Here is a 20,169-nt window from a genome sequence, read left to right on the forward strand (position 1 = left end):
GTTTCAATTAGATCTTTTGGCCTCAACCCAATGATTTCTGTCATTTTGTATTCTTGAGCTTTTTGTTCTTCTCTTCCTTTTACCTTAGTGATAGTCCTCTTGTAAAGCATATGAGTTTAGCAATTTGAACAGTATCTGCTAGGCCTGGAGCAATTCCTTTAGTCAATTTCATGTACTCAAGTCCAAGGTAGGTATTGATGTTGCGATCCAACATCATCTGATCTGTGCCAGTACAGCCTTTGCTCATTTATGGCACAGGAATTTTGAAGACTGCAACATTCAAAGAGACACGAAGTTTCTTGTCTATCAAGCCGTCATTCTCCCAACACTTTTGTATGGGTCTGAAACTTGGACAACCTACAGATATCACTTGAAAGTCCTTTGAAAGTCATCACGAATGCTGCCTCCACAAGACCTTTAAGATCAAATGGGAAGACTGGCACACTAACATTAGTGTTCTGGAAAAGGTAAAGATCACCAGTATTGAGGCGATGATCATCCTTCAGCAACATCACAGCAACGTTGTTCTGATGCCAGTCTATCACCTCCCAAAATGGGTCCTGTTTTCTCAGCGGAAAGAGTACTGTAATGTGGTAGGCTTCTCATCCACTGTAATCCCCCAGTAGTCTTTTTCTACTTAGCCAGTTGTTACAAGGTCCCCAGCCTGTAACAATGCTTGAGATTTTTCCGTCCCAAGTGCAAGACTCTACACTTGTCCTTGTTGAATCTCATCAGATTTCTTTTGGCCCAATCCTCTAATTTGTCTAGGTCACTCTGGACCCTATCCCTGCCCTCCAACGTATCTGCCTCTCCCCCTAGCTTAGTGTTATCTGCAAACTCGCTGAGGGTGCAGTCCATCCCCCTCATCCAGATAATTAATAAAGATGTTGAACAAAACTGACCCTAGAATCAATCCTTGAGGCATTCCACTTGAAACTGACTGCCAACCTGACATCGAGCCATTGATCGCTACCATTGTGTCTGACAATCTAGCCAGCTTTCCATCCACCTTACAATCCATTTATCCAATTCATACTTCCTTAACTTGCTGGCAAGAATATTGTGGGAGACCGTATGAAAAGCTTTGCTTAAGTCAAGGTATATCACATCCACTGACTTCCCCATGTCCACAGAGCCAGTTACCTCATGATAGAAGCTGATCAGATTGGTCAGGCATGACTTGCCCTCGATGAATCCATGTTGACTATTCCTGATCATTTTCCCCTCTAACAAGTGCTTCAAAATGGATTCTTTGAGGATCCCCTCCATGATTTTTCTGGGGACGAAGGTAAGGTTCCCTGGATTGTCCTCCTTCCTTTTTAAAAGATGGGCACTACATTTTCCTTTTTCCAGTCATCTGGGACCTCTCCAGATCTCCATGAGTTTTCAAAGATAATGTCCAAAGGATCTGATTGCCAACTCCCTCAGTACTCTCGGATGCATTAAATCTGGACCCATGGATTTATGTATGTCTAACTTTTCTAAATAATTCTTATCCTGTTCTTTTTCTACCGAGGGCTGTCCACCATCTTCCCACTACTAGTGCAGTAGTCTGGGAACTGACCTTGTCTGTGAAGACAGTGGCAAAAAAAGCAGAGTACATCAGCTTTTTCCACATCATCTTTCACTAGGTTACCTCCCTCATCTAGTAAGGGCCCCACACATGCTCTCTGATCACTCTCTTATTGCTAGCATGCCTTTAGAAACCTTTCTTGTTACCCTTCAAATTCCTTGCTAGCTGCAATTCCAATTGTGCTTTCACCTTCCTGATTACTCCCCTGCATTCTCAAGGAATATATTTATACTCCTTCCTAGTCATCTGTCCAAGTTTCCACTTCTTATAAGTTTCCTTTGTGTGTTAAAGCTCACCAAGGTTTTCCCCACTAAGCCAATCTAGTTGACTACCATATTTGCTTTTCTTACTGCGCATCAGGATGGTTTCTTCCTATGCCTTCAATAAGGCTTCTTTAAAATACTTTCAGCTCTCCTGGATTCCTTTCCCCTTCATGTTAGCATCCCAGGGGATCCTTTCCATCAGTTCTCTGAGGGAGTCAGTATGCTTTTCTGAAGTCCAGGGTGTATATTTTGCTGCTTTCCTTTCTTCCTTTGGTCAGGATCGTGACATCTACCATCTCATGATCACTGCTTCCCAGGTTGCGACCCATATCTACTTCCCCTACTAGTTTCTCCCTGTTTGAGAGGAGCAGGTCAAGCTGCACACGGCCTCTGGTCGGTTCCTTCAGCACTTGTACCAGGAAGTTATCCCCAACATTCTCCAAAAACTTCCTGGATTGTCTGTGTACTGCTGAATTGGTCTCCCTACAGATTTCAGGGTGATTAAAGTCTCCCATGAGAACCAAGGCCTGTGATCTGGAAACTTCTCTTGGTTGTCTGAAGAAAGCCTTGTCTACCGCATCCACCTGATCTCGTGGTCTATAGGGGTGTGTCTAGACTACAGGGTTTTGTCGACAAAAGTGGACTTTTGTCGACAAAACTATATCTGCGTCCACACTACCGCTGAGTTCTGTCGACATAACGTTGACAGACCTCAGCACTTTTGTCGACGCTGGTAAACCTCATTTTACGAGTCATAACGCCTTCTGTCGACAGAGTTTCTGTCGACAGAAGGTGTTATTGCATGTAAACTGTCCTTTGCGTCCACACTACCATGTCGACAAAGCAGCTTGCTTTGTTGACAGAACTCAATGTAGTCTAGACGATCTTTGTCCACAGAAGTTTTGTCAACAGTATCTGTCGACAAAACTTCTGTCGACAGAAGCCTGTAGTCTAGACGTACCCTAGCAGACACCAACCAAAACATCACCCCTATTGCTCCCGCCTCTAAACTTAACCCAAAGACTCTCAACAGGCTTTTTTCCCCTCTATATGCTGGAGCTCTGAGCAATCGTACTGCTCTTGCATATAGTGCAACTCTTCCTCCTTTTCTCCCCTACCTGTTTTTCCTGAACAGTTTATACCCTTCCATGAGAGTGCTCCAGTCATGTGAGTCATCCCACCATGTGTCTGTTATTCCAATCAAATCATAGTTCTTTGGCTTCGAATTCTTCCTGTTTGTTTCGCAGGCTTCTTGCATTCCTGTACAAACATCTTAGATAATTAGTTGATTACCCTACCTTCTCCATTCGAATCAGGGGTCCTCCTTTGTTGCTCCTTCCTACTTGTGTTTCTTCCCCGTATCTGACTTCCTCACTTACCTCAGGGCTTTGGTCACCATCCCCCAGTGAACCTAGTTTAAAACCTTCTTCACTAGGTTTGCAAGCCTGCCCGCAAAGATACTCTTTCCTCTCTTGGTTAGGTGGATCCCATCTCTTCCTAGCAATCCTTGTGCCCAAAACAGAGTTCCATGGTTGAAGAAACCAAAGCCCTCTCTCAGACACCACCTGCGCAACTACATATTTACTTCCACAATTTGATGATGCCTACCTGGACCTTTTCCATCAACAGGGGAGACGGACGAGAGCACCACTTGCACTTCAAATTCCTTGATCTTTCTTACCAGCACTATGTAATCGGCAGTGACCTGCTCAAGGTCATTCTTGGCCATATGGTTCGTTCTTACCTGGAGAAGCAGGAAGGAGTAGAGATCCAAATGTTTGATCAGTTTTGGAAGACTCTGTCACATCCTGAATTCTAGCTCCTGGTAAGCAGCACACTTCTTGAGATTCCAGGTCTGGATGGCAGATAGATGACTCAGTCCCTGACCACACCACCCGTATTCTTCTCTTGGGGGTGGTGGTTATAGAATCCCCATCCCTAGGACTACGCATCCGGTCGATGGGGTCTCCTTCTGATCTCTTCCCTGACAGGTCTCTGCCAAAGCATTCTCCACAGTAGTGCCTGTTCAGAGAGCCTGAAAGTACTTACCTCTACTGAAATTGGGGATACCTGAGTTGGCTTTCTTCTCCTGGAGGGTACAAGCTGCCAGTTTTCTTCCTTGTTCTGTACAGCCCTCTGTACTGTTAATGTCACAGAATTTTCAAGAGTCCCATTTACCACAAACAAAACACTCCACATGCAGGAATAAAGAAATCCAGCCCAGGAAACCAAACGTATAATCTGTTTGAGTTCACTTCTTCCCCCAGGTTTAAATGGCAGATTTACTTTGTGCTAGCTGCTCTTTCATCTGCTGCTTTTTCCTGTGCATATAGTTAATATATGCATTAATGTATGCAGTATGTATATATCCTTTATCCTGATTGTCCTGTATTCACTGAACTTGATCACAGCTTAACACTTTTTACACTTGCACCCTCAGCTTTGACCTACCTTTATGATTTTATTACATCTTCTTCTTAAGTCTTACCTTAGTGGCCCTGTCCACTGCCTTCAAACCCTTTTATTTTCTAATTCTTTATCAAGTATTTTTATCAGTTTTTCTGATATTTGTCTATTTTCTTTCCATTAAAACACAGTAGTGTTTTATTTTCTTTCCATTAAAACACAGTAGTGTTTTATTTTCTTTCTACATTACTTTCTTGTTTTGCAGATCATAAGTATCACATAGTTGAAACAGTGAGCTGAAATCATCTAATGAATAATGGGTAGATATTTTTCATTTGGTTTATTTTAATTTAATACCATTCGTATTCTTATTTATCTGCCGTTACCTTTTCATTAATAGCACAGGGGACATTTGCTGATTTTGCTATATTTCTCATTTGCATTTCATAAACAATTTGAACTGTTCTACTTACGTATATGTTGATCTTATATCTATATTAAAACTTTTAGTTAAAAGTGTAGACTAGATAAAGGAAGTGATTTGCATTCTACTTCAAAAGATCACAAAATAAAAGAATGATTTTGGAGAGTTGCCATTTGCTGCCAAATTCTGTTCTGCATAATTTTTGGCAATTCTTCAAGGCAGCTCACAATGGCCATATCTACACACACGGAAAAAGTCGAATTAAACTATGCAACTTCAGTTACATCAATTGTATAGTTGAAATAGCTTAACTCAGCTTTTGGCTCTGTCTACACAGCAGGAAGTTCAAGAAAGAATACTCTTCCTTCAACTTCCCTTACTCCTTGTGAAATGAGGGTTACAGGAGTCAGAGTAAGACGTCCACCAGCTTGCCATTATTTTACAATAATGGCTTGCTGTGTTGATACGCTCTTTGTTATTTCAGAATAACTAACGTTATTCTGAAATAATGCTGCTCTGTAGACATACCCAATGTTTGTTTTTCTTTGACTTCCATTTCATTTATGAAACAAGGTAAACATTCCTATCAATGCCTGGCTGACTGAAAGGTGCTCACATAGTGCTGCATTTTCTACTGTGATATATTGCTGTGGTATTTGTCATCCCCCTTTTGTTGTGAAAATTATTAATTTTAAGCTCTATGGTCCAAATTTACCCCTTCAGTTTGTAGTATGAGTCTCTAAGGCTTTGTCTGCACTGCAGGGTTTTTGTGCAAGAAGCTTTTTGCGGAAGAGTTCTTGCGCAAAAACTACTTGCACAAAAGTGCATCCAGACATCAAAGGAAAAGAAAGCTCTGAATGGCCTCAAAGCACCTGTGATAGGGGTTTCATGCACAAAAACCCCTCCGGAGCATCCACATCTGCCTTCTGCAGAAGAGCTGTAGCGCAAAAAGGAGTTATTCCTTGTGGGGAGAGGAATAACTCCTACCGGCAAAAGTCCTCTGTTCTGTCAATTTATTTGCGCAAGAACACGCTTGAGGTACTGGGTTTTACTCAAAAACAGCTGTTTTTGCACAAAAACCTTGTAGTGTAGGCATCGCCTAATAGGTAGCCTTCATCTATTCCACATGCCCAACTAGTATTGACAATACTTTTGCTCTACTGTGGAGCAGAGAGAAATTTACCCTAAACCTCCAGGTATCAGGTGATGGATGTAAGTGCCTAAATACATAATCAGTCAACGGTTGTCCTCATAAGAGCAATTCTGGAGTAATTCCAGTGACTTTTTGGGTTGGAATCAATGGAGTTATTTCAGATTTACACCTGCTTAACTAAAAGTGGAAGGGGAATATCAACTTTGAAAAATATCTGAAGAATAGGCCATTTAAAAATAATTAAGGATATGATTGATCAACCCTTATTTAAATTTGTAAATGCTTACTTAGCCTAGGAATAACTTCAGTAAGACTACTCACCAGTGAATAATGCCTGCATAATCTAGATCAATGGAGGGCATTCTCAGTGTTCCCTTTAGCATGTAGAATTCATTATTTATTTTGGTTTGGTTGTTGATTTGCCTGAGCCTGAAATGTAAATACCAGAATATTTATCCAATAATTTGTGTTAAAAAAAAATAGAATAGAAGCACAAATGCATCAATGTTAAAGAATACAATCATAAAAACATAGGAATTTAGGGCTGTCTTGGTCCTTAAGAAGTCATATAGTCCAGCCCCTGGCACTGAGACAGGACCAAATATAGGTAGGCCACCCATGAAAGGTGTTTTGTCCAACCTGTTTTTAAAAAACTCAGATTGGGGGGATTCCACAAGATTCTTTGGAAGCCTAGACCAGTGCTTAGCTATTCTTATGGTTAGAAAGTTTTTCCTATTAGCTAACCTAAATCTGCCTTGCTACAATGTAGCTGATAACGTCTTGTCCCACCTTGAGTGGACGTGGAGAATAATTGATCGCTGTCCTCTCTGTAACAGCCCTTAACATATTTTTTGAGGTGTTATCCGGTTCCCTGCTCAGTCTTCATTTTCTCAAGCCCAAACATGCCCAGTTTAATCTTTGCTCCCAGGTCTGGTTTCTTAAACCTTTTATTGTTTTTGATGCTCTCCTCTGGACTCTTTTCTACTTGTGCATATCTTTCTTAGAATATGGCAGGGAGCTCTTGACATAATTTTCCAGCTGAGGCCCCAGCAGTAGCAAATTGAGTGGGACAGTTAGCTCCTGTGATGTGTATGTAGCATTCCTGTTACTACATCGCAGAATTATATTAAATTGTTTCAAAATTGTATCTTGTTGACTGGGTGTTCAATTCAGTGTGGGGTCTACTTCACACCAAATTCTTTTCAATAGTACTATTACTGAGTCCATTATTCCCTATTTTATAGTTCTGTTTGATTTATCCTTCCAAAGTACAGAACTTTGCAATTGACTTTTTATTGAATTTCCTCTTGTTGATTTCAGACAAATTGATCAATTGGTCAAGAGCCATCATTTTGAAATCTAATCCTGTCTTCCAGAAGTACTACCTACCCCTGCCCTTCTTGTATCATCCTCTACATTTTATAAACATATAGTTCACTGCATTGTCCACGTTATTAATGGCATTGACAATAAGAGCAAACTATCAGAAAAATAAATTCTAGCTAGTTATGAAGATTAATTTGATCATTTCTGTGTTCCTCTCCTGTCACACTATGGGCAGAACCTTTCATAACAGTGGAGCCTTGGAGTTAGCACCCCATTAAGATGTCTTGGGCAGTTCAGATATCTCATAGCTATCATTTCAGGCTTTCTGCAAACTCGTGAACATCTCAGCATCAGTTATGCTACAGTCAAGTTTTCACAACCATCAGAGCTAGCACCCTTTTTGTTGTGGTGGTGGTTTAGAACATGTGAAAGCTAAGACTCTGCACTCAGCGCATGACTCTGAGAGACCTATATTGTTTATGCCTTAATCCAGACCTCTTTATGTCTATCCCATATATTGTTTGTCACTTCTTTGGGTACTATGTATAAGGGATGGGTCATTACAAAGATTACTGATGGTATAGTGTGTTGCTCTTTGTTACTAGGCACAGCTATGACACCAAACTACATAGACTCCAACAGTCTTAGTGTTGCCCCGTGGTGCGACTGCAGCAACAGTGGTAATGACATAGAAGAATGCCTGAAACTTCTGAATTTCTTCCAGGACAATACATGCCTTAGTGAGTACAATATTATAAAATGTTTTTGAATGTGTATTTGTTCATGTTGGAACATGTGCTGCATTGGGCTGTTTTGCTTAGTTTTTAAATACAGTGTTGTACTGCAAGGCCATTTCTGCACATTTTCAACAGATTGGATATGTACTGGCATAGTAAACTAGAACTAAAAGCATCTGAGCAAATCTATCTGATGTGTTGTTCACAGTCACGCTTGTAAACATGAGAAGCTGTGGGTGATAATTCCAAATAATAATGGTACTTAATGTGGAAAACATTTTCTACTCACAGATTATATTTTGAGTTGCCATCAGGGAAGGTCTGTACCAGAAAATTGTAAGATCTAATTGGGTTGTATATAATGTGAGAAATAGGCTATGAAGGATTTTATATAGATATATATGAATTGGGATTTTATTATTAATAAACTCCGATGCTTGAAGTTTGGTTACAACACTCAGATGATCTTTTTTACAAAGAGATCTTGATATAGCAATTTCATTGAGATAGTTACGTCATGGTTTTATTATCCAAATTACTTTCAGTCAAGGGGCTATTTTAAACTTGAGTGACTCTGTGAAGTCAATTTTGATCATTTCCTTTCTCAGTCTTCTTTTTGCCATCAGCTGTACAAGTTGATCATGAATTTCAGAGAGAGTTTATTGTTGATGTAGGGCAATACAACATCATATAATCAGAGGAATCATATAACACACATACACTTTAAAAAAAAAAAAGACTTACTTTAGCAGTGGTTCTGAGGAAGGGCATTCTCTAGGGCATTCTAATGAAATTCTGTAAGTAGAATCAAAGACCCTGCACTTCTCTAAGACTGTGTCTCTAAGATCTTGCATTAGTTTGTAGGGTATGAATAGCTACGTGCTTCAGTGAAGGACTCCAACAGCTCCTCAATGCCAGAGCCGTTCTCCCATTCTTCCCCCTGCCAAAATCTTTCACCAATGCTTGCTTCTTCCATTGTGGTGGGGATGGGAGCAGGACATATGACTAAAAATAGCCATGTGAATGGGAGAAGCTCTGCCTGAACATGTGGAGAACCATGTAGGATATATACCCTAGCACTGAGAGATGCCCAGGTATTCTACTCTACTCACCTAAGCAGTGCCTCAATGCATACACTGTTATTTATACCCATGGGCATGCAGTGTTAGTGCTCCATACACCACTGAAGATGTTGGATGCCCTAAGACTATTTTTATCTTTTGCCTTTACCCAGCTGTTTCTCAGTATGTAATACTTCCAGTAAGCATCGAGTTCTGTGTGCAGAAAGATGACCGGGTGGAGCCCTATTTGTAAAAAGCCTTGGAAGGATTGCTAGGAAGGAGAGGTTAATGGACATCATTATTTAAGCAATCAGTTCTGAGTGGGATTCTAAATGAGGAAGGGTGACTATAGCATACCTTTTCCAAACTTCCTTTCTCACATTGCTGTATATAGCATTTTATATTTTGCCAATTTGTAAGTGCGTTCATTACTCATTACTATCGTGTTATGAATTCCTTCCAGATTTTAAGTATACACGAATCTTGTTGTTCCTGCCGGAATAAAAAGTTTAATGACAATAAAGCAGTGACGTTAGAGGTCACTGTGAGAAATATTGCACTTACCCTGGCAGACACGTCTTTATGAAAAAAGAAAAAAATAAAGGTGATGCTGGTTTAGCAGCAATTGACAGAGGGAGGGGAAAAATGTACTTGTGACTTTTCATAAATAGCCTTTCAACATGGAGGGAATGCATTTGTTTCAGAACAGAGACTAAAAATCAGTTTTAATTTTTAAGTATAGCATTATTTACATGTATTCTGCTATTGGAAAATGAAGAATTATACGTAGATCCTGATCCTTCAAATACAAATTCATAATTATGTGAATATAAGTAATCCTGCTGCTGAAGTCAGAGGAAATACTCTCATTTGTAAAGTGCATGTATGTTGGCAGAATCTGGGCCTTTCATAGTAACTATGACAATGGCCAGTCTTTTAAAAATCAGAAGTCTAAATGTCTAAGGCCTAAATGATCCTATATTTTTAATTCCCAACTTCAGCATCTTTTTTAAAAAAGCGGTTGGCCCATTTCAAATCCTGAAGTCCTTTATTAAGCTTTATTTTTGTTAACAATTTAAATATTCTTACATTACACACAGTTTCAGATGTTCTACACACTATGACTTTGGTCCTGTATTCCCTTGTGTACTGGGTAGTCCTACCAAGCTCAGTGGAATTCAGCTAACCCAGGTATAGGTGTTTTGAAGGATCTGAGCATACCTACTTGATGGTGGAGTACAGGGGAAGAACTGGCAAGCAAGGGGAAAAGGCAGCAAAAATGAGTTAATACAGATTATTGAAACAGTCGGCCATCCACTAGAGCAGTTAAGCATCTGTCGTGGCATCTTACTTTTATTATGTTCATCTGCTGTGTTATAGCTGGAAAATTCACATGTTTTTACATCAATATAGATACACAGAAGAGGAAATATAGAGAGTAGGAAAGTTATGAGCAATTTTATTTTAATAATTCGAGCGTACCTCCATTTTCTCATGTAGCTTTGTTTAAAGCACTCAAAACAAGGATCTGGCCCACTATTTAATTTAGGTAGTTATTTGGTGTTCTGTGATACCTATTGTGTGGAAAAATCTGAGGGCATGTTAAAGATTAATATCATCATCAATTTTTGTGGGCAAAACCACTTTGCTAGATGAACTTGACTGGAAGAATCTCCAGCTCATCTGGAGAAGTGGGTTTTCCCCATGAAAGCTGATGACACTATAAGGTGCCACAGGAGAAGGGATGTTACATTTTGTTTGATCAACTAGCTGACTAGTCGATGGATTTTCCGGCAATTAGTCAATAAGCGGGGGAGACGCAGCAGGGGTAGCTCCTGGCCCCCAGAGCTATCCCCGCTGTGCTTCAGCCTTTTAAATGTATTAAGAGCCTACCGGTATAATGTAAAATGCTTAAATGCAAAAAGGCTGGAATGCAGCAGGGGAACCAGTGCAAGCCAGGAATCAGCTGCCCTGGCTTTCACTGAGTTCCTTGACCACCCCATCCCCCAGCTGAGCTTCTGATTTTAAAATGTTTTAAGAGCCTGCAGGCTCTTAATACATTTAAAAATCAGAAGTGCAGCGGAGAGGACTGGGCACAAGCTGGGAATCAGGTCCCACACTACCCCATGCCTTCCACAGAGATGGTGCTAGGGAGAACCGGCTGATAGAGGCAGCAAGGAGGGGAGAGGCGACTAGTCGAGGGACTAGTTGACTAGACACTTACATCCCTACACAGGACTACTTGTTTTTATTGTGTGGAATAAGAATGTTTAAGAATGCTGGACAGGAAAATCCTTTCATATTGGTCTCACTTTGTTCCTATCAATCCAACCAATTATATTGCCTCTTTTATGAATCAGTCTCTGTTGTTGGGACTCTTTGATGAAATGCTAGAATAAGTGCATCTTTCTCAAATGAAGGATAAATGTAAATTATTTTATAGTGAGATGGATGCCAGTGAAGAGTACTGTTAATAACTTCCACATTTAAGTCCCATGTGAAATTCTTTGAATTCTTATACTGTGAATGTGGAATAAGAAAACCCTAAATCCACGCTGAATCCCAAAAGACCTGATTGAAAACTGTTTTTTATTCATTTGTATAAAGAAACACAAGCAATTTACCCTTGCCATACACACATTCTTTAATCCCATGAAACTGATAAGCCTTTTAACCTTTATATTCTTAACTTTCAGCGTAAGCACACTTCTCTCAGTTTTGTAGACTTTGTTTGGAAACTAGAAGGGAAAGATCATCATAGTTAAATAGTCCCATGTTTACAAGCACATTGGTTTTGAAAGCAAGCTCTGGAAATAAATCAGTATACCACCTGTTCTTTGTTTGGCATGTTGCATAACGTAATTTATCAGAATGTACACAACATTGATACTGTACCTTAATTCTCACCAGTTACGTTTTTGAAGCCTTGTAATGGTATGCTAATTTGCTTACTGAAGATTTAGAGGTTTTAGCTTCCTTAAGAATGGCTGAAAATATTTCAGGGAGAAATTAGCAGCAAGATAAACCTGTGACCACAAAATTCACATTTCTGGCATGTATTCAGAATAAATTGAAACTAGCTTTTCAATATAAAAACTTAAGTTTGGAAAAAAAAAGGGCAAGATTTTGCATAGGAGAGCATTTTTGGAGACATTTCTGTTCTATGGCATCAGGTTGTAGGGGTGTTTTTTTTTAATGACAGTTCTGCTGTTTTGTGGCATTTGTTTATATGCAGAATATTCTCTATACTTGTTTTCTACAGAAAATGCAATTCAGGCCTTTGGCAATGGTACGGATGTGACTGTATGGCAGCCAATCCTAGCAGTACAAACCACCACAGCAACAACTACGACAGCTTCCAAATTTAAAAACATGGGCTCAGAGAGCACCAACAATGAAATACCCACCCACAATGATCTACCAGCATGTGCAAATCTGCAGGTAAGGTTGCTTTAAAATATTACTAATGGACAGCAGTGTAAACGTGCAAAATGAAAGGAAGTAAATTGTTCTTGATAGAAAATCTATCTCCACCACTTCCTGCATCTACAGATACTCAGGCTTGAATTATTCCGTGATTTGCTGCATTGGTTCTCATTTTAGAGTTATTTACCCTATGTATTGTTATATATTACAGTCTTATTTAAATAAGTAACACAAATAAGAATAAGCTGTACTAGTAGAGTAATCCAGGAACAGTACATAGTTAATTGAAGCACAGCTTTGATTATGAACTTGGCACTCTTGCTACTCAGCTATATAGACCAGATAGAGATGATGCACTCAGTCACGCAGATTCAAAGGTTAAACTGCATAAACTAGTGTGCCCTGCACCTTCTTCCAGGTCCTTCATCATGTTAGCTACACCAACTTAGACTCATTTAGGCAAAGTGAATGTGAATGTACATTGATATAAGTGACAAGGGAAAGGGGGAAGAGATAAGGTTTCTCAGACTCCTCCTCGGAATTGGGCCCATTCTCCTGAAGAGTTCTTGGCCAGTGGCCATGGCCATATTTCCTAGTGCTTCAGTTAGTCATTTCACGGCATGACATTGACTCTGAATTTTAAAGAGGCTAATCACTTGCCCAAGGCCTTAAATGCAGCTATCAGAAGATTACAGAATTGTGCAGGAAAGAACCACAGAATTTAGGAAAGGGAAAACAAGAGGTGAAAGAAAATTTAAACCCAAAACATCTCTAGGCCAGAGGATTGTAGAAATCCTGTATTTTAAAGATTTCTGGTTGTTTAAAGATACTGAATTTGCTTAAGGACAGATCTGTGTTGGCCCACTTGTAGTTTTACCCTCAAAATAGGACAGTAGCAAAATAGATCACACGTGAACTGTTTTCAGTTTTGTTATTAAAGATCCTATTTGATGTGAATTTTGTTTTACACTTGTCATCCAAACTATGAATCATAGGGTTAGAAGGGACCCAGGGGTCATCTAGTCTAATTTCTGCCAAAATGCAGGATTCTTTGCATCTAAACCATCCAAGAGCGAACATTCATTGTTTCCCTGTGAAATAACTTTTACATGTTTGTTGCTTTTAAAATGTTTGTTGTATTCTTAGTGTCAGAAAATATCAGTGTCAGCATTTATTTCCAGGGACAATTTATATATCTCAAGATTTCCCCAGTCTTTATTCTGAATCCTCATTTTTCTATATAATTTCCTCATCCTCAACTCTTTTTAATTTCTTCCTTTACTTTCCATATCAAGTAGGCAAGTTTCATATAAACCCAATACATTTCACAGGTATCATTGATTTGGAATATATATTGGGGTTAATGATGGTGAGAATTTCTCTCATCTTTTTACTATGATTTTGCAAATTTGTATTTTCATTATTAGTCGAGCTTAGTAAATTATTACTGCTAAACAAGGAATGTATTTATATAGACATTAGCCACTTGATTTGAAAAACAATATTCACGTTAAACAAAGAAATACGACCATTAAAATGTGGACCCTTGAATTAATGTGTTTAAAGCAGAAAATTCATGGAGAAAACATTAATTCACTTCGTATTATCTGCTATATATTTGAGTGAGTGAGTCTGTCTACCTATCTGTAGGTTCAAGAACTCCTCCTAAATAGTAAGGCTGCATCTAGACTGGCAAGATTTTGCACAAAAGCAGCTGCTTTTGCGCAAAATCTTGCCGCCTGTCTAGACTGGCCACGAGTATTTGCGCAAGAACACTGACTTTTTACTGTACAAAATCAGTGGTTCTTGCGCAAATATTCCGATGTTCCCGCTCAGGGATAAGCCCTCTTGCGCAAGTATTCTTGTGCAAGAGGGCCAGTGTAGACAGCCAAGTTAATTTCTTGCACAAGAAAGCCCGATGGCTAAAATGGCCATCAGAGCTTTCTTGCGCAAGAGAGCGTCTACACTGGCATGGATGCTTTTGCGCAAAGGCACATGCCAGTATAGACGCTCTCTTGCGCAAATACTTTTAATGGAAAAACTTTTCCGTTAAAACTATTTGCGCAAAATCATGCCAGTCTAGACGCAGCCTAAGAGTTAGGACAACCACATTTGGTATGCTGCTTCCTCTTATCATAACTTTAAGTAAGATAAAGGTTTGATTGTGCCAGGAGAATTGGATGAGCTTAGAATGGGTTTACTTCTCATTAAACCATTCAGAAAAGAAATAGAATCACCAGGCAGGTGAAAGGGACTGACTGGGGGCATGCCTCCACCCAGTCTAGGGCTGCCCCATATCTGAGCCACCCATTCCCCAGGTGCCCTCTAAGAAGGGCAGGGGCAGGGACTGAATCTCCCTCTCCCCCAATTTATAAAGGAAGATTGCTGGCTATTCCCTTCATCAGGAAATGAAGGGACAATGCACAGTTTCCTACATTCCTCACATTGAGATGGTAATCTGCACTGGTTGGGCCAGTATATTCACTATACAAGTGCCACTGATAGTTGGTCAGGAGTGACATAGGAGTAAATGTTTCTGTGCAGAACAGTCAGCCTCACATAACTGACCTGCTAGTGTTTAGGAACTAATAATGAAAATACAAATTTGCAAAATTTGTTACCTGAATCAAATCTGAAGTTACCTGAACTTTTTTTTTGAAAGGTAACAATCTAGTATCATCACCTTCCTTGCTTCATAACTGGAAACAAATATTTAATAATAGAAATTTGAAACCAATCAAATGAAGGTTCTCCTGTTTATTGTTTAACGCACATTTGTCAGACAACATGGTGCTACTTTGAATATGAGACTTAGAGTTAAATACTAAAATACTATAAAGGAGCCAAGCCAGTGGAGACATCTGTAATACATTTCAGCAAGCTGTATTGTTCGTATGATCACCTCCCATGAGAAGTGTTCCTTTGAAATATTTTCAGAACCTGCACTAGTACTACTGAGAGCACTCTAAGGGGCTGTGATATAGTCTTAGTGTTGGTAATCAAAGACTTACTTTAAAAAAGAGAATAAAGCATAAACATTACGAAAAGAATTAAAGGCAAAATATCCATGCAACAAGACAATTAAATTTTAATAGGAAAAGAAAATGGTCATTTAGATAGATTTTCAGATCTTGGTATGTGCAGGTTTTTTTAAAAAAAATCACAAAAGAGGGTGGGGTGAAGAATTGATTGATTAGTATAAAATGTCATAGAAATGACTAAGTATTAACCTCCTGAGGTGGTAAAATATAAGGCATTAAGTAGCCTGTCAAACTTTCATGTCGGAAATGATCGGCAGTCATGTTACTAACAAGAATGAAACTAGCTGAGCTATTGTTGGTACATTTTTTTCTGACTTCTTTGAAGTGGTCATATGGAAAAGACATTAATTGTATCATCCATTTGTACAAGTTCTGGGGGACACATTTTAGAGGTGCCAGAAATGCTGGGGGGACTTAAACAAAATATATGATACTCGTGGCTTATGTAAAGTCAGCACTCACTTCAAATATTTGAAGGTTTAAAATTGTTTTTGCTATAGTGATACCATTTTAAAATTGTTCTTCATGTAAAATTACCACTGTTACAAAGACTTTTCGAGTTCTTGAGTTATAATATTCTTGTAATTTCTTTTTCAAATTGAAGTACTGAAGTGTTGACTATTGGTGGAGGCTTTTGCTTTTGGTTTTTTCCTAGTTTGCAGATGAATTATTTTATAAGCATAATATACTCTATTATGTCCAAAATTATCTCAGCACTTCATCTTTGTCAGGTGGATACCTGACTTCAATAATACTTCTAAGGATTTCAATAGAAATTGGGGTGCTTCTAGGAAGTTCCCCAATGTGCAAAGTGGCTATTGGCTAGATCTATAATGCATTAATTTCAAGTGTAATTGTAGTGTGCTCAGCACTTTATATTTCCTGCTCAGCACTCAAAAGGATCAGGCCATAAATTATTATGTACAAAATATACATGAGAAGAAAAGAAAAATGTAAGCCTTGTAGGGATAGTTTTTTCAAATAATTTTAAAAAGGGTGTATTGTGGCTTTGCTTGGTTTAGTTCTCTTTTACTGCCACCTTTGGCACCAGTTCTTAGGCCACGTCTACATGGGGCAGAAAAGCAGCTTAAAATACACAACTCCAGTTATGAGAATTGCATAGGTGGCATTAGGGTTGTCAGGTATCCGGTTTTCGCCCGGAGAGTCCGTTATTTCTGGCCCTGTCTGGTTTTAAAAAAAAACCAGAAAATACTGGAAATAAAAATGGCCGGTATTTTCTGTTTTTTTTGGACGGAAGGCTGGCGGGGACATTGTTCCTCTGCCGCATCTGGTGTGGATAGGGGGAAGTGAGAAGTGTGGGTATTCTTAAAAGCGCAGCGACCTTTTTATTTTTGTTTTTTGCTCAACAACTTTTGTCTCCTTGTTTGTGGTTTTTTTTTTTTTTCTTTTTCTTTTTTTTTAATACTCAATCCCGGTTTTTTTACTGCCATGTTCAGGATTTTTGGTGAAAGCATCTGGTAAGCCTGGGTGGTATTGATGTGCCTTAAATCAATTTTCTGAGGCAGCTGCACAGCAGGAGGTTGACTTCTCTTACTCCTTGTGACTCTGAGGTGTACCAGGGTCAACAGGGGCACCTTCAGTGTCCTTACTAGACCTGCAAAATCAAACCCCAGAAGCATTGATCATCTGGTAAGTATAGACAAGGCCTTAATAAGCTTAGATAGTAAGTATGAGAAATTGGGGCAGAGGATGGAGGGATAATAGGCACCAGGGCTGGCCTTACCATGAGGCGAACTGAGGTGGCCACTTCAGGTGCCAGACTGTGTGGGGGGTGCCACTGGGACCCAGAGTGTAGAAAATTGTTTCTGCTGCTGGTGCATTTGTATTCTTTCTGCTCTAGATGCACAGAGATGGTGGAGTGTTGTGCTATAGGATGGAGACCTTTCAAAGTTTTGGTCCAAGGGAGAGGGCATGGGGACATCATTGGAGCGCCCCGCTTCAGGTGCCAAAATGTTGTGGGCCAACCCTGATAGGCACCTACATTTAAAAAAAATAGAATTTTGGAACTGTGCCTATAAAAACTGTCCCTACCATTACTCCATCCCAAAAATGTACCTCTCACTCCAGACCAGCATATCTGTATTGGTGCAGTGAGTCTGCTCAAGATTTAGTATTAAACCCCTTGCCTCCCCCGAGAATATCTTTGGATGTAGGGGGCCACAATGAATGAAGAAAACAGAACAAATGAAATTTGGCAGGACAACCATATAGAAATAAATGGTCATAATACTATCCAATTTAAATGACATGAATTATTGAATATAGCCAATCTATGATATCAATAAATATAGAACAAGACGTATAATAATGGCTCTAGTGGAGAAAGGTGGAATGTTTTAGTATAGGGGCCCTCAAATTTCATTGCGCCATGGTCCCTTCTAACAATAAAAATTATCATCACAACCCCAGAAGAGGGAGACTGAGGCATGAGTCCACCCAAGCCCCTTGACCAGCGGCAGGGGTCTATAATCCGGGCTTGACCACTCAGGGCTGAAGCTCTGTGGCTTCTGCTTTGGCCATAGGCAGTGGTCCTGAAGCAGAAGCCCCAGACTGTCAGCTCTGGTGACCCACTTAAAATGGGATTGTGACCCTTTGCTGGGTCCTGACACAGTTTGATAACTAGTATTAGTAGATATTTTGCAAATGAAGATTGTATTAACTGAAATTTTGGTGAAGACACAGCAATTTCTGACAACTGATGCCAGCTACTTCCTAATCAGTTGCACAGTTTCCCTTATGGCATTTAGTATAAAGGCCTTGTTCTTGCAATTCCTTGCTCAGTATTTTGAAGGGAGTGTACCACTTCTGTACTCCTGTACAACTGGGGACAGTGGATGCAAATATAATTCAGTACAAAGTACGTCCCTTCAGGCTGAGGTAAAGAAACCCTGTGGCTCTTTGTGACTTATTATAAAAAGGCAGAAGGACATGGGAATATCTCAGTAATGTCAGTTTCAAGAGTTCAAAGATGGCTAGAAACAAACAAAAATAAAACAAAACAATGACAACAAAATCCAAACCCCCATGATATTTGTTTAAAATCATGAACTTTGAAACAATTTGGGAAATTTATTTGCCTTTTGCTTTCTGAGTCTTTAAAGTACGCTTGAATCACATTTTCAAGCATTTCATCTTGGCAATTGAGGTTGCAAGCTATTTTTTTTTTATAATGAAAGTGGAGATTTTCATGTACAAGCAGTCCCCGGGTTACATACAAGATAGGGACTGTAGGTTTGTTCTTAAGTTGAATCTGTATGTAAGTCGGAACTGGTGTCCAGATTCAGCCGCTGCTGAAACTGACCGCTAGTTCTGACTTCCATACAGATTCAACTTAAGAACCCCAAGCGTCCCCAAGTCAGCTGCTGCTGAAACTGATCAGCGGCTGATTCCAGGAAGCCTGGGGCAGAGCAACTCTGCCTCGGGCTTCCTGTAGTCAGCGCTGGTCAGTTTCAGCAGCAGCTGACTTGGGGACGCCTGGGGCAGAGCAGCTGGGGTGCAGCTGGGTTGCTCCAGTAGCACCGCTCCTCGCTCCTCGGCGCTACTGGACCAACCCAGCAGCACCCCAGCTGCTCTGCCCCAGGGTCCACAACAAAAGCCTGGTCTGCTGGGGGGGGGGGCACACTAGCTGTGCCCCCCCCCCCCCCCCAGCAGACCAGGGACACGGAGAGCAGAGCCGCAGCGGCAGTGGGGTGCTGCGCCTCTGAGGCTTTGCTCTGGCAAAGTCTCAGAGGCGCGGGACCCCGCCGCGGCTGTGGCTTCAGTCCCGGTGCCCCTGGTCTGCTGGAGACGGTCTCCAGCAGACCAGGGGCACCGGGAGCAGCTTACGAATAGGGCTTTCTCGCTCCAGAGCTCGCAGGTAGCAATCCGCCACCTCGACCTCCGGGGCGAGAAAGCCCCGTTCGTAAGTGCGGATCCGACATAAGTCGGATCCGCGTAAGTCGGGGACTGTCTGTAGTCCCAGAGACTCCTGGAGCTGAGGATTTAAGAAAGCCACCAAATAGTGAAAGTCTGGTGATAAAATCATGAGATTTGGCAACACTGGTGTTTAAGGAGACTGGCCCTATGTTCAATTCACATCATGCACGTGAAACCTGGTGCTGGAGGTGCTCATTACCAATCAGTGTTATGTTATAAGAAGATATTGGTAGAGAACTAAAAGCTATAGTGTAGTGCTCTGAATATCAAGCTGCAGAAGAGTGCACTTTCATGGTGAGTGAACATGAATGGGTAGCACTGTGTGCCTGTAGGTGTTCTGTTGGTTAAGGAACAGTACAAATACTGAGACTGTACTCTGAATAAAGGCACAATGAACTTCATTCCTTTGTGCGGAAGTACTTGCTATTTTGTGTGACTGTTACTCTCACCTTCCAGCCTCTTCACACATTCTCCCATTTTTCTGCCCATTTACAAAGAACTAGCAAGGAGTAATGGTGTCTGTTCAAATGCCCTTCCAACTCCTTTCCTTAAGAAAACTCTTTTTTTGGCTATCTTCTTCCAGACATTATAACCATCCAGAAAGTTCTAGTCTGTGGCAAAAGATTAAAAGGATGGTAAAGCACTCATTGCTCTGCCAGAATAAATTGTAAGAAAAACATTTAGAATATTGATTAAATGTTTCATACTAGAAGATTTAAATTTACCTCCTGTATTTCCAGGATTAGCTGACATAATGGGGTCAGCCTGCTGGCACAAATGATTTATAGAACACCTATTGGCAGCTTTTCTTCTCAAAAGGAAC

At 40.3% G+C, this 20,169-nt stretch overlaps 1 protein-coding gene across 1 annotated transcript in view; it reads left to right on the forward strand.

Annotated features, from left to right (window-relative positions):
- Nucleotides 1–20,169, forward strand: part of GFRA1 (GDNF family receptor alpha 1) — a 233,665-nt gene that overhangs the window by 183,614 nt on the left and 29,882 nt on the right. Inside the window, exons 7-8 of the mRNA XM_006121312.3 lie at nucleotides 7,751–7,885; nucleotides 12,206–12,384. Of these exons, the coding sequence (XP_006121374.1) occupies nucleotides 7,751–7,885; nucleotides 12,206–12,384 (314 nt within the window). The remainder of the gene's footprint in view (nucleotides 1–7,750; nucleotides 7,886–12,205; nucleotides 12,385–20,169) is intronic.

This window comes from Pelodiscus sinensis, chromosome 8 (genome assembly GCF_052426305.1).
Source record: "Pelodiscus sinensis isolate ZL-2025 chromosome 8, ASM5242630v1, whole genome shotgun sequence".
Classification (NCBI taxonomy): Eukaryota; Metazoa; Chordata; order Testudines; family Trionychidae; genus Pelodiscus; species Pelodiscus sinensis.